At 46.5% G+C, this 14,382-nt stretch overlaps 2 protein-coding genes and 1 long non-coding RNA gene across 7 annotated transcripts in view; 2 read left to right on the top strand and 1 right to left on the bottom strand.

Moving 5' to 3' along the window:
- Positions 1–4,444, bottom strand: part of LYRM7 (LYR motif containing 7) — a 23,961-nt gene extending 19,517 nt beyond the window's left edge. Inside the window, exons 1-2 of one of the 3 annotated variants that reach the window (XM_006033675.3) lie at positions 4,359–4,444; positions 938–1,010 (exon numbers count right to left, since the gene is read on the bottom strand). In XM_006033675.3, the coding sequence (XP_006033737.1) occupies positions 938–1,010; positions 4,359–4,376 (91 nt within the window). In that variant the 5' untranslated portion in view covers positions 4,377–4,444. Of the gene's footprint in view, positions 1–937; positions 1,014–3,934; positions 4,001–4,358 lie in introns of those variants that run through there. The other 2 variants (XM_006033674.3, XM_006033672.2) reach the window with 2 other exon arrangements.
- Positions 4,060–8,722, top strand: LOC102386049. 2 transcript variants are annotated; one of them, XR_003096241.1, is made up of 3 exons: positions 4,060–4,143; positions 5,971–6,100; positions 8,141–8,722. It is a non-coding gene; the product is annotated as an uncharacterized LOC102386049 (long non-coding RNA). The 2 variants fall into 2 exon arrangements; XR_324955.3 differs by lacking the exon at positions 4,060–4,143 and adding an exon at positions 4,539–4,684 and having other exon boundaries at positions 6,008–6,100.
- Positions 8,723–13,511: 4,789 nt separating this feature from the next.
- Positions 13,512–14,382, top strand: part of HINT1 (histidine triad nucleotide binding protein 1) — an 8,319-nt gene continuing 7,448 nt past the window's right edge. Inside the window, exon 1 of one of the 2 annotated variants that reach the window (XM_025215569.1) lies at positions 13,512–13,680. In XM_025215569.1, coding sequence (XP_025071354.1) covers positions 13,570–13,680 — 111 coding nt within the window. In that variant the 5' untranslated portion in view covers positions 13,512–13,569. The remainder of the gene's footprint in view (positions 13,681–14,382) is intronic. The other variant, XM_006033671.3, reaches the window with a different exon arrangement.

Here is a 14,382-nt window from a genome sequence, read left to right as displayed (position 1 = left end):
AATGATATAGCTTAAGCTTTTCAAAACAAAGAAAACATTGAAAAAACAAAACAAAAAAAACTATCGCATTCTCAAGGGCAATGTATACCAGCAATAGGACACAAGTGCACTGTACCACTCCAACCACGTCTGGTTGCAAATATAGGGGTGCAAATACAGCATAGAACAGGGGTGGGCATTTATTTTGGGCAGAGGGCCGCTTACTGAGTTTCGGCAAGCCATTGAGGGCCACATGACAGGCAGCCCAGGGCAGATTAATATTAATTTTCTAAATTTTTTAGGGGCCCCACGGGCCAGATAGAATGGCCTGGCGGGCTGCATCCAGCCCCCAGGCTGCATTTTGCCCACCCCTGGCACAGAACATCCCATACTCTGCTACTAGCACTTATCTTTAAAGCTTTTGGAACTCACTCTTCCAGTCGCCTAGTCTCATGCCCCATGGCTTCTCCCTTAAGACCTGACTCCTAACTGAACTAAGTCTGCCATGGAGTCAGTGTCTCTAGACTCCCCTGGAGCTAGGGCTGGTATTCCTTTGCATGGAAAATTTGTGATTTTATGTTCCAAATCAGAACAAAAACAAGTCCCAGAATCCTCTAAGAACAAGAATCACTTCTTTCCACCTATCTCTAGTTAGAGATAATCATGAGGCATTGTGAGCGAGACTCAAAACTAGATCATTAAAACTAAGATGTTTTTGTCTTTGTCTAGTAACAACCTACCGTTGTGATCATGCTCTGTACCTTCATACCTGTGGCCAAGGGTGATGGCCCGTTCTATTTATTTATGCCATGGACCAAGGATAGACTACATGCGTGCTATGCTAAAAAAAAGGGGAAAAAAATTACCCTGCTTAATTGCAATGCCTTTGGCTGAATAAGGAACATCAATACGATGCTCTAACAGGCTCATTTGGTTCAGGTCACCTCAAAATTCTTACCTTCTAGAGCTTCGACATCATTTTTAAACACCTGTTGTCGCGTTCTGTGCAAAGTTTTAAACAGCTGCAAAACCTGCTAACAAAAACATAAGTCAGTGACAGATGCATGTTGTTTATAAAAGTATTTCTTAGATAAAACTTCTTATAGCTAGAAGTTGTTTTGTCTGCTTTCTCTCATCTTTTCTACAGCAAGCTGATGTAGTATCAGTCTGTGAAAAAATGTTGACTTAATTCTTCATCAGATATTGCACAGATAAAACAGGTGCACAGAACTCAGGAGGAATGGAAGTTTTTTTATTTCTTAATTAATAATTCAAGAGAAAAGAAATATTGCAGATTCTATTTCTAGTTATTTTTCTGTGAATGGAGGTCCCAGTCCCACAAAGGGATGCATACAGAAACACTCATGCTTCTAGATAACAAAATTTACAGGATTGTGGTTTACAAGCCACTTTAGTAAGTAAATGTCATGAGTATTATCAGACCCTAGATTTGCATTAAACATTTGATATCATACAACCAAAACAACACAAATAAAATCTTTCAGTATTTGTGAAATCTTGGCAACTGTAACAAATTTACAGAACAGAATCACAAAACTGAGTCCATCAGAGGATCTGAAATATCAGAGTAGAATTATTTTTTGTTGTAACATGTTTAAGACTCATACAGAGTTCACTTCTGACAATAAGGCAATCATTACTAGGCAAGTGCTGATTAGAGGGACTATAAAGTATGATGTAGGGTGTACACTTCAATAGTAGTATAAAAGTGGTTATTAATAAAAGCAATATTTACAATTGCTTTATGAAGAATATGGTATCTGACATGCACACAATTTAATTGCTTATTTAAGAAACTTCCATGCTAATCAAAGACATTCCTATGAAATCTCAGCTTTCTGTCAACTGCTGATGGGCATCAAAGTACAAAAAAGAGGATTATACATCCTCAGCAATAAAATCTTCTTACCATCAAGTATGTTTATATTGACTCTTAGATGTATATTAATAAATTCTAATTTTACTTAAGATTTCATATACAGATCTTTCAAAATAAAGTTAGGTATTGACTTATGCCTTGCATAAAGATTGGTAAAATCTAACTGCAAGATATAAACAATAGATATACGTATAGGAACCACTGCCCAAAAGAAAAACAAACAAAGTGTGTCTTCTCAAAGAATGGGATGCCTTCCATTTGTACAAACAACCAGTCTGGTTTAAGACTTGCTCTTTACCTTGAGAATAAAAACTGTGCGACTTATATTTCGGTGTGTAGAAGACTATGAGGCTATTCTTTTTTTTTTTTCAGGATATCCCAAAAACAAATGATACTTAGGATGTATTAACAAATTTGTGAAGTTATAAAAGGACAGCTTTTCATTGTTTATTTGGAAAAAAAACCCTTAATTTTAAACTCCTAGGAAAATTCTAGAAATATTATTGAAATCACATTATTTTTATAAATATGCTGAAGTCTTCCTTCTTCAAATGTTAAGGAAAGCATATACAGAACAATTTCCAAACAATATAAGTTATGTTATTTCTAACACATTTCCATTTAAAGATGACAAACAGTGCTGGCCCTCAAATGCTTACAATTGCACAAACCACTTCGGAAATGAATATTTGCGAATACTTTGTATCCAAAGACAAGCTTCTCTCTAATAACTGCCCAGTATTATGGTTAAATGAATAATGGAATGCTTTATGTACAAAAACGTCAAGGTCATGGTAATTTAAGAAGCTATGCAAGTGAAAAAATAATTCATATTAATTAGTTCTCTTTCAGTGCTTAAGCAACTAATTACCAGTCAAGTACACAAAAATCTCTCCAAGGAGTATAAGAAGAAACGATAGTAGCTTCTTTGATAATGATTTAAATTTCAAGACTTCAGTAAAGAATTAAGTCCACAAACAACATACACATAAGCTGGGGATGCTACTAAAACTATCCCATGAAGTGATCAGTCAAAAAAGATAATGATAGTGGTGACTAGAATTTAGCCAAGACATTAAAGGAGGTATACATATCACCTTCAACAAGACCAATACATTCTTACTCCTCAACTTTTATGCCGGGGTGGGCAAAATGACCTGCAGGCTGGATTTGGCCCACCAAGGGATTTTATGCAGCCTGCAATGGGTCCTTTGGCCCCACCCACCCCAGGCGTGAGGGGCAGCCCAGGCCGTGCGTGGTGTGTGTAGCTAGTCCCACCCACCATGGGTGCACAGCAGGACTGGGGCAGCACAGCAGCCAGACTCCACTTCCTGGAAGCCCTGATGGTGGTGGCTCCCAGCTGCCACAGCCAGCGTCATTGCCACTAGACCCAACTCTATTGCCTGGGCACCCTGGCCCACTTGCACCATACCCACCGCCCGGGGTCCTGGACAGAGTGGGTGGGCGGGCAGAGTCTCCAGGAAGAGTGGCCCAGGACACCTGCAAGCAGGCTGTTCTGAGCTGGGTGGACGGGATGGAGTTACAGGTGGGTGAGGAGTGGCATCCACGAGTGGGACAGGCAGGCGCGGCTGGGATCACAAAGCAGTGACAGCACGGTGCCAGGGCAGAGGTGCAATCTGCTCCCTGCATGACAGACTGTGACTGGCCTAAACCTGGTGGGGAGTGGAGCACATGCCTGTGCTGCCCCCACCCCAGCACGCATGCACATGGATAACCCCAGTATAGCACGGCTGCGGGGCGGTGCAGCTCAGAGCAATCTGGCACTGCCTGGCTGCTCTGCTCTGCTCTGCAGCCCCACTGTACTGGGATTGTCCTTAGGCCCCTGTGCTGGGGCGAGGACAGCAGGGGCTGGGTCATGAGCTCTGCCTCCCCCCCAGATCAGCCCAGTCATGATCTTCTTTGGTTAGTTTATAAGGTGCAAATATACCCTGCCTTCTACTTAACTGTGTAACACAACGTGAGCCCGCTCTGGTGCCCACACTAGGAAATGCCTGTCAGACACATATCAGCTAATGAAGCAATGCTCAACCTTACAGCTTTGCTGGCTAGATGAGGGGCTTGAGGCAGATCTGCAGGCAGGATCATAGGCCCTGGTGCTATCCCTTCCTACCACACTTGGGCCCCAGGGGCCCGCCCCTCCCACGCACAGGGGTTGGTCCCTGGGGCCCCGGCCTACCCCAGCCCCCTGCGGACGGGGGCGGGGGCTCCCCACGCGTCTGGAAAGCAGGCGTGAGGAGGAGGAGGTGGGTGACACGGCCTCGAGCGAAGGCGGCCATGCTCAGTCTTTCCTCACAGGCCGCACGGACGGACCCTCTGCGGGGCCTGGATCGTGGTCCCGATCCGGCTCCCGGGAGGAACGGCTCGGCCCGGCCACGCCCAAGGGAGGGGGCGCGGCCCAGCTCTGGCTGCGCCAGTCTTGGGTTGGCTCCATTACCCCCAAGGCTTCAAGCCCCTTGACCTTCGTCCGAGACTCCATGCCCGCGGCTGGCGCCCCGCCCGCGCGGAGGCCACGCCCACTCCGCCCGCCTCGCTCCTAGACAACCAGTGGGAAGGCCCGGCTGGAAGCCCCGCCCCTCCCGCTGTTGTTAGCCTGCTCTAAGGGGGGAAAACGTTGCTCTCATTAAAGCGTTCCGTGCGGCTCCCCCGGGGGAAGGGCGACTTCCGGGTGTGGGGGGTGGTTTCCGCCGGACGGAACGCTGCTCCAGCCCTGTTGGTTCCGGACCCTGAGGCGGGGACGCGGAGTGCCCCGGTTTTCTGCCAGAGAGGCCCGGTCCTGCGCTGCCAGTGGGTGACTCCTGCAGCCCCAGCTCCGCTGGGCTCCTCCAGTCTGCTCAGCCCCAGGCTTTAACACCATGTGGCAGGCCCTCAGAAAGCAGAGGAGCTTAGCCCTGCTTAGCTGCATCAGGGCTCAGGCCAAGGCTGGCTGGGAGGTTGTGCCCAAAGCTGTGCTTCAAAGGCTCTGCAGAGCCTGCACCTCCTGGGGCTTCACACCTCCTCATAAGGGAAAAAACAGATAGCTCTCATTTTCCCAAGACTTTAAAGGATTTGTTTAAAGGTCTGTAGGACTGGTAGGTTCTGAAAACCACCAGGCAATGACTGGCCTGAAGAAGGAGAGAGAGGTGGTTATCCATGTTAGTCTGAAATCAGGTGGAAGGCAGGGCAGAGATGCACCTGTATAGTGATGGCTTTTCAGTTCTTGAAGGCTGAAGAGATGAGCTCTCAGTGTCAGGCCTTTCATGGGAAAGCCATCCATTTCCAGCTAACAAACAGTTTTACGTTGTGCAGATGCTGTGGCATTTTGGGTTTTTTTTTTTTAGCTGCCTTGCCAGCATTTAACTGTGTCTAAACTCACTCCCCATTTCTTAAGAAATTGCCAACATCTGGGTAATTAGGGCATATTAAAGCCAATTAGGAAGGAGTTTCTTATATATTTATTTTTTTTAGCAAACACCTCACCTGCATACATATGTTTCCCCTCCAGGAGAGCACATTTAGATCTGCACTGAAGAACCTCAACGTTGCTGTATTTTTGGTTTCCATAGAAACTTGGTCCAAATTTTTCCCCACCCTAATATAAGACTAAAACCCCCAACTCTTTGGCCAACTTCAAAAGGTTTTATATCCACTCATGCTAGAGTCTTGAGGATGCATTTATCTATGGATATCAAAGGTGTTGCTTGTTTGTTTCAGATTTCTCTTTAGTAAAATTTCTAAAAGTGATTCTTGGTTGTTCTTGAACCAGTGCTGAGCTTTGGCCCCTCCATTCAAAAAGGATTTAACAAATGGGCAGGTTCCAGGATACTTCTGGGGGTGGAAAAGCCTTCCAGGAAGACAGGATTAAAGCAAAAGAGTTATTTACTTTAGGAAAAAAGATGAGTAGAAAGAGACAGAATAAAAGTATGTTTAAATAGCATAGCTTGGGACTTTTTTTTTCTTTGACTCATCAAACAAGAACAATGAAACAGAAAAGTAAGCATTTCAAAATGAATACATTTGGCTTTGGTACTTATATGACACCATCACTTATGTATCTGAGCACCTCACATTCTTTACTGTGTTTTTCCTTGCAGCATTCACAAAAAGCATGAAAGTGCTATTATCTTACAGATGGAGAACTGAAAGACAGAGATCAAGGCCAAGATTTCATTGAAAATGCAATGTCTGCTTATCTCTGAAGACATGGGCCTAAATGATTTTACCGTAAGTAACAAAGGAAAGCTGTGGAAGGAATGTTACATTGCATGACATTATGTTAACATTACAAAAAAATATTTTATTTATTACTATTGTGCCTTGGAGCCTTAGTTATGTGTAGCACTGTACTGTGCTGGGTGCTGTACAAATATTTAACAAAAGGATGATCCCTGTACATTTACTAACTCAATGTAAGACCAGACAAAACAATGTCAGGGTACAAAAAGTAATGAGTTAATGTTTGTCAGCGTGATCAGCAGTGATATTGGTGCACCAGTGGCCTAACTTGTCAATTTTTATAAGTATCGTGGTTTTATCAGAGAATGTTATGGAAGGACTTCATGGTTTTGTAGGAGCTATTCCTAGGTATGAGGTACCAGTACAGGAGAAAACACACACATTTTTTAAAATGTAATTAGTGGCTAATGGAGGCTGGCATCATGGACCAATAGTAGGTAAATTAACAGGTCAATATTGATTGCAGATAACCAAGATACAAGATAATGGAAGGGTGGAGTAAAGTTGAACTGCATGGATAGGTAGAAAAGGCTGTTTATTAGTCAGTTATGCGAAAAAAAATTGGCAAGATTTAGAGAAAAAAGAAGGTCATATACACTCTGGCCCATTGGTCTATCCTTCGTACAGTAATACATAATGAGACTGGAACTCACTGACCTTGGATGTCATTGAGCCCAAGTATTCAAAGTTGAGAGGCAGTGGACAGTTATCTAGCTATTAATAATGTAACAAATTATAATCTTGAAAATAGAGTTTTGGAGAGGATATAAATGACAATGGTCATAGAATTAAGCTAATATTCCACTTTTAAAGGTAAGGACAAGATTTTCATAGGGAGGCAGGTTATCTAAGATCTGCTTGCAGTGGAGTTTTCTTGCATCATTCTCTGGAGTATCTAATGGCGTTCACTATTAAAAGCAGCAGATGGATGGACCACAGCTCAATTTATACACCAATATGTAAGTTCCTGTTTTCTTATGCTAAGACAGGGATGAACTATAACCTTGACCTGGAATGCCTGCACTGAGAGTGATAGAACAATGTAGTTACCACCTGAACAATTTATTTTTCTGCTTGAGTATACTGACTAGTCCCATTCCTCCAACCACGGAAGTATCCAGATCCAGCCCATTGCCAGATTGAGGCCTATAAAGGAAGTCCATAGCAGTTGTCATGGTGCTGATGTGAACAACTTTTCACTGAGAAGAGAAAGTGATATTGACAGGTCATTTTATATGTAGCACCAAACAGCGATAAGATAATTATCCAACAATCGTGGATATAGATCTGACTGAAAGGTAAAAGGCTCAGTCATTTCATTCATATGTGATCTAAGCCTGGAAAATGTGACCTTATCTTTTGGGAAGTGGAAGGTTATCAATTTTCTCCTTCCCCCGTTAAAGCCCCTGGATGCGTGCAAGTCTGATTAAAGGAAGGATTACACATGAATCTGAGGGTCTCTTACTTGGATTTTCATTCACATATACACATTGTAATTTAGAGATTTAATTTCTTTAACAGAAACAGATCATTTCCTCAACTGTATCAAACTTTACGATTCATAAGACCTTCAAGGTTTTACTTATGATCCCATCTGCCTGGGTGCTGCTGCCGCCACTGCTGCTCACAGTGGGCATACAGGTCCGGGACAGGTGGAGGTCAGTGCTGTACATGTACATCCCCACCAGTCTTCATGGGGCTACGGCTGGCAGCAGCAACTGGAAGGAGCTGCTCCAGCCCCACTACGTGCCCTGGGGTAGTGGGACTTGCCGTGGGCCCAACAGCACCTGGGCCAGGTGGGACTGAGGGACCTGCTGCAGGCCAGTCAAAGTCTGTATCTAGGCTGGATCTGGTCCATGGGCTATATTTTGCCTAACCCTTGGGTTCAGTGCTCTTAGCTAGCTTGGTGGTTAGAAGACAAGCCAGTTTGCAGAATGACTAAAAGGTCATTGTCCACACATCTTTTTCCTCAACATCTAATTTCCATGAAAGTAACGGTGGGAACTTTCTTTTGTTGCCTTGTTGCAGGTAGGACTGCTATGGGTCTGCTTAGTCAGATAAAGCTGCTCAGAGGACAAACACATTACACAAGTGCAAGTCTTTGGACAGACATGCCCGGAAAGTTTGGGGACAGCTCAAGAGAAGATGAATAGTTCATAAATATGCAGAGTCATCATTAGTTGGTTTGCATGGAGTAGAAGCCATGGTCTGCGTGATAGCTAGACCAGAAGCTATACAGGTTTGTGTGCTGGAATAATGCTGTTCACTTTATTCACATGAATGATTCCACTGAAGAAAGTGGGAAGTCTGCATGAGCACAGAGGATCCACCCACATAGAGTCAATTTCAGCATTGGGCCTTTAGAACATCCTACTCTTGATCATTGTAGAAACCTCCCTACAGCAGTGTGAGTTCCACTACAGACTTAAAAATAGCATATAACCCCTGGGCTATATAATTAAATATGAAATATGTCACTTCACCAATGAGTACAGCACTTTGAAAAAAAGTATTCATATTTCATAAATTTCATAGACATTAGGGCTGGAAGGGACCTCGGAAGATCATTGAGTCCAGCCCCCTGCCCCATGGGCAGGAAGTCAGCTAGGATCAAAGGATTCCAGCAAAATAAGCATCCAAACACTTCTTAAAAGAGTCCAGAGTAGGTGCTTGCACCACCTCTGGAGGGAGTCTATTCCAGGCCTTGGGGGCTTGGACAGTAAAGTTTTTCCTTATGTCCAGCCTAAAATGGTCTTGGAGGAGTTTGTGACTGTTGAACCTTGTCATCCCTTGGGGCACTCTGGTGAACAGGCATTCCCCCAGATCATGATGCACACCCCTTATATACTTATAGGCTGCCACTAGGTCACCTGAGCCTGCTTTTGCAGGCTGAAGAGTCCCGTGGCTCTCAGCCTTTCTTCGTAAGGCTCTTGCCCTCTGATCATGTGTGTGGCTCTCCTCTGGACTCTCAATCTTCTCCACAGTCTTCTTGAATTGTGGAGCCCAGAATTGGATGCAGTACTTCAATTACCACTGAAATGCTGTTTAAGAGATTCCTAGAACTAGTTTGAGTTGTGCTATAAAAGCTTATTTTAATAAAAGCTAAAGATTGTTCCTGAAATGTGAGTTTTTTTAGCTCAAAGGACTAGGCTTACAAAGTTACAGACATAAATTCTTGCAGGATCATGCTCAACATTAGGAGCCAGATTTGATTTGACAGTATTAACAGCATTTCTCTATTACATGGATCTCTTCGCTGTTGTCTCTTTATCAATTAAAAGACAAATAAAGGGCCAGTTCTTGCAACTGCAGCCAGAGAGAGAGAGAGAATCTGTGCCTAGATAGAATGGCATTAAAATCAGTGGGGCTCACGTGTCCACCTCTACAAATGGAAGTGTATTAAAGTCAATAGGGTTTCACACATGCAGTATGACTATTTTCTTTTCAGATGAAAAGTTTCAGGCTGTTTAGGTCCAAATGTCACAGTTTTGAAAGAGAAAAATAGAAAACCATTAAAACCTGTAGAAGATAGAAAACGGTTAAAATCAAATGAATGCAAACTGCATTTTGTTCGATTTTAAATATGCCACTGAGGTGTTTACAACCCAAATCTTGCTGCAGAGTACTAGTGCATAAATTAAACCTCAGAACCATGCCAAGTGAAAGGTGCCTTTCTCTGCCCTTGCCTTCTCTAGCCTAAATGCTACGGCAACAGATAATTTAAAAACAAATAGAACCAAGACAATACCTTACCAAAACCAAATGTTGTGCCACCCTGGCTCCCCATATGATGTAGAAAGATAATTAGATGCCTTGTGAGACAATTGAGGACCAGCTGCCTAAACCAGCCAGTAAAACAGACAGTTATTTGCATTAAATCCCTTTCTGGGGTTTACATGTTTAGGGATTTATATGTTGAGCAGCCTGAAACTCTTTTCTGGATCTAGGTGTTTCAATTGGCTATTTAAAAAGCAAAACAAGGGCTCACACCTTTCTTATAAAACAGTGGCAGTGTTGCCCTTCTCTACAGTAGCTCAATAGTTAAGACTATTCACTCAGGACATGGGAGACCTGGGTTCTTTGCTTTTTCAGACCTGAGAGGATTCAAACACACATCCCAGAGAAGTGCCTTAATCAGCCCAACATAGCTGGTCCAAGGTGGGAGGCTCCACTGCAAAGCACTGCTATTTCCTCTTATGAATGGGGCCATGGCTGCTGTTTTGTGTTGAGCTTGCTTCTACCTGTATATCCTTTGTGGCTTCATTAACAGCAAAGGGCATTCCTACTGAATCACACCCGAGACAAGATAGGTAGAGAACTACCTAACTACCCTGAATTTAGGTATCCCAGCAGGGGTCTGGTGTTAGCCATGTGTTGAGAGCTGCTGCTATGCCCAAAACAAGATGGTAACACATCTGGGTATGCACTGAGGCAGAACTTTAGGCACGAGACCTTCACTGATGAAAAGGTAGGTGCCTTAATGGTTAGGGAAAGGTTTTGAGTGTCTGGGGGTGAGCAACTGAATGCCTGAATGCCTAGGTCCTATTTTTTAGAGATTCAAGTCTTCCTGTGGAGCTGGGCCTTAGAGTGATGATTTCCAACCGGGGTACCCCAGCACCCTGAGCATTGGCGATGTGTAGGGGATGCACATGGGTGCATGTGCACCCCATGAGATTGGCTGTACAGCCCCTGGAAGTCCAGCCATGAAACCAGAAGTGCTGATGGAAGTGCATTTCCAGTTTCGCTGCTGACTCAGTGATGCCCCTCACCCCCAGTCGGCGATCTGGTGTCCACCTCAGACTTGGGAGGCACCAGTTGCCCATAACCCTGAGATCCTTTCATGGGTGCCGCGGGGTAACATGCAACATTAGCACTGACCACATCAACACGAGATGCTACGTTGCTGTAGTGATGAGGTACGGTGCTGTAGCTTGCCACTATGGCGATATAGTGTTGGGAGGCACAAACTGTGACGCTGCCACTATTGCACAGTAGCAATGAGCTAGGCACCCCTAACCTTTCCCTAACCATTAAGGCTTATTGCTACTGTGCAGCAGGGTCAGAAATGACCCATGCAGTGCCAGGACTACCCTGTACTGGTGATTACAGTGCAGTCATTTAGCATTTGCTAAAGCAAGTACTAAATGCCTGCACAATAACAACCTGCTGTGAGGTAGGCGAGCACCATTTCAGGAGATAAACCCAAAGGTTTCAAATAGAAAAATACACAGTCTTTCATAGATTCATAGATATAGGGTCGGAAGGGACCTTGTAGATCTTCTAGTCCGACACCCTGCCCTGGGCAGGAGAGAAAACTGGGCTCAAATGACCCCAGCCAGGTAAACGTTGAGCCTCCTCTTAAAGACCCCCAGGGTAGGAGCCATCACCACTTCTCTTGGAAGTTGGTTCCAGATCCAAGCTGCCCTGACTGTGAAGTAGTCTCTCCTGATGTCTAGTCTAAACCTACTCTCTAGCAACTTATGGCCGTTATTCCTTGTTACTCCAGGAGGCACTCAGGGGAACAAGGTCTCTCCCAAACCCCGCTGGTCCCCCCTAGTAAATTTATAGATGGCCACCAGGTCCCCCCTCAGCCTTCTCTTGTGAAGGTTGAACAGGTTAAGGTCCTGTAGCGTCTCCTCATAGGGTCTGCCCTGCTGTCCCCGGATGCGAGTGGCCCTCCTTTGGACCCTCTCTATGCTGTCCACATCCCTCTTGAAGTGTGGCACCCAGAACTGGATGCAGTACTCCAGCTGCGGCCTGACCAGTGTCGCATAGAGGGGGAGGATCACCTCCTTGGCCCTGCTTGTGATGCATCTGCGGATGCAGGACAAGGTACGTTTAGCCCTACTGACCGTGTTCTCTCATGTCGGCCCATGTTCATCTTGGAGTCAATAATGACTCCAAGATCTCTTTCTCCCACCGTGCTTTCGAAAGGGGAGTTCCCCAGCCTACAGGTATGCTGCTGGTTCCTACTGCCCAAGTGCAGCACCCTGGACTTGTCAGCATTGAATCCCATCCTATTTTCATTTGCCCACCCCTGTAAAGTGTCCAGGTCCTGTTGTAATCTGTCCTTCCCTTCTAGTGTGCCCACCTAACCCCAAAGCTTGGTGTTGTCTGCCAATTTAAACAGGCTGCTCTTCACCCCATCATCCAAGTCGCTAATAAAGAAATTGAACAGTGCGGGCCCAAGGACTGAGCCCTGGGGGACTCCACTGCCCACTTCCTTCCAGGTTGAAAATGACCCATCCACCACCACTCTCTGAGTGCTACCCCTCAGCCAATTTGCAATCCATCTGACCGTGTAGGCATCAGTGCCACAGTCACCTAGCTTTTTAATGAGAATGGGGTGGGAGACAGTGTCGAAGGCTTTCCTGAAGTCCAGAAAGACTGCATCCACCACGACACCTTCATCCAATGATTTTGTGACCTGATCGTAGAAGGCAATCAAGCTGGTCTGACAGGACCTGCCCCTAATGAAACCATGCTGGTTGAGCATCATCCCTGATGCTGGTCCATCACAGATGTGCTCCTTGATAATTTTCTCAAAGAGCTTCCCCAGGATTGAAGTAAGACTAACAGGCCTATAGTTGCCCAGGTCCTCCCTCTTCCCTTTTTTAAAGATGGGGACCACATTGGCCCTCATGCAGTCGTCTGGTACCTGGCCAGAGCACCACGAGTGCTCGTAAAGCCGTGCCAGGGGCCCCGCGATAACTCCTGCCGATTCCCTCAACACCCTGGGGTGGAGAGCATCTGGACCTGCTGATTTGAACACGTCCAGCCCCTCCAGAAGCTCTCTAACCCAGTCCTCCCTGACCCTAGGCTTTCTCCCATGTCTGTCCTGAATCTCGGTAGGGGTGTCCTGGTCCTTGCACAAGAAAATAGAGACAAAGAAACTCTTAAAGAAGTCTGCTTTCTCCTCTGATGTGACCACCAGAAACAACTGGTGCTTTGCACTAGAAACAACTCCTCGGTTACTTTTCTGGGGCCAGATGAAGAGCAAAAAAACCAAGAGCTGGCAGTTGCCTGAAAAGGCTAAGAACTGCTGGGTAGAGGGCTGGAAGGGAAGCAGAAGAACCAGTGGCTCTCCACTGCCATAGCACCAGGCCAAGAAAAGTGGAAACCCTGGAGGAGGGTGCGTAGAGGCTGTACTGTCAGTGCCTAAGCCGGGATAGCACAGAACGCAGGCCCGGTGTTCAAACAATTGAGCCCCTCCTGCGCATGCTCCCAGCACCCCCTGCCAGGCTCTGACAGCCCGTAGAGCATTGCAATGACCAGCTGCAGAAAAGCGGGGACTGGGCGGGGACAGATGGGCGACAGGCAGGCGAGGGAACCAATCGCGGCGGCGGCGGCTTGCTGTCACAGGGGCGGTACTGGCCCAATAGGGGAGGGGGGTGGGAATCGAACGTTGTGTGGGCGGGGCGCGTTCTAGAACACGCCGGGGGCCGCGGGCGCGGAGGATGGCGGACGAGACCAGCAGGGCGCAGGCGGCGCGTCCCGGCGGCGACCCCATCTTCGGCAAGATCATCCGCAAGGAGATCCCCGCCAACGTCATCTTCGAGGACGAGCAGGTGGGCGGCGCTGCCGAGGGGGGCTCCGCGGTGGTGCTGCGGCACGAGCTGGGCCCCTCCGTCTCCTAGAGCCATCGGAAATGAGGGCTGGGGGGGACCTCAGGCGGTCACATCTAGTCCAGCCCCTGCTTAGAGCGGAACCAGCCCCAACTAGTTCCCCCCGGCCCCGTCGGACTGATTCTGTATTAAAGCACAAGTTGAGCTGTTCTGCTGGGGCTCCAGAAAGCGTTTCCTGGAGAAAGTGCCCACTGCACTAGCGCTGTCTGGCACCTGCCTTTAGCCACCCTTGGGTTGGAGTGGCCCAGCTTTCACCCCCTTAGCAGAGGCCTGCTTTACTCTGCTTAGTCTTAACTGGCCCATCCCAGCTCGTCCTCCCTTCCAGCACCTGCTCCCTGCCCCTGTGTGCTACCAGAGGTTGGGCAAAATGAACCTGGGGCCTGAGCCAGGAAATGGCAGTGCTTGTGCTTAGTGAGGTGGAGGTTTGGGTCTCAGCTGCATACTGCAGGCCAGGAATGCTGCTGTTAAGGCGGTGAAGTGTTTCTGCTTCTGGTTTGCGTGTCATCTGGCTACAGGAGAGTGAAGTCTTAATTGGGCCCTTGTCTGGTTGCTCCAGATGTTGGCAGCATGCCCGCACATCTCTCGGGGGGTTTATACACATGCTCCAGAGGGTGTGTGTTGGGGGGGGGGGGGGAGTTTAATTAG

The sequence above is a fragment of the Alligator sinensis genome, unplaced genomic scaffold, assembly GCF_000455745.1.
Source record: "Alligator sinensis unplaced genomic scaffold, ASM45574v1 scaffold1197_1, whole genome shotgun sequence".
In the NCBI taxonomy this organism is placed as follows: Eukaryota; Metazoa; Chordata; order Crocodylia; family Alligatoridae; genus Alligator; species Alligator sinensis.
Note: the sequence above shows the minus strand (reverse complement) of the source record. Positions and strands in the feature narration are given on the sequence as shown.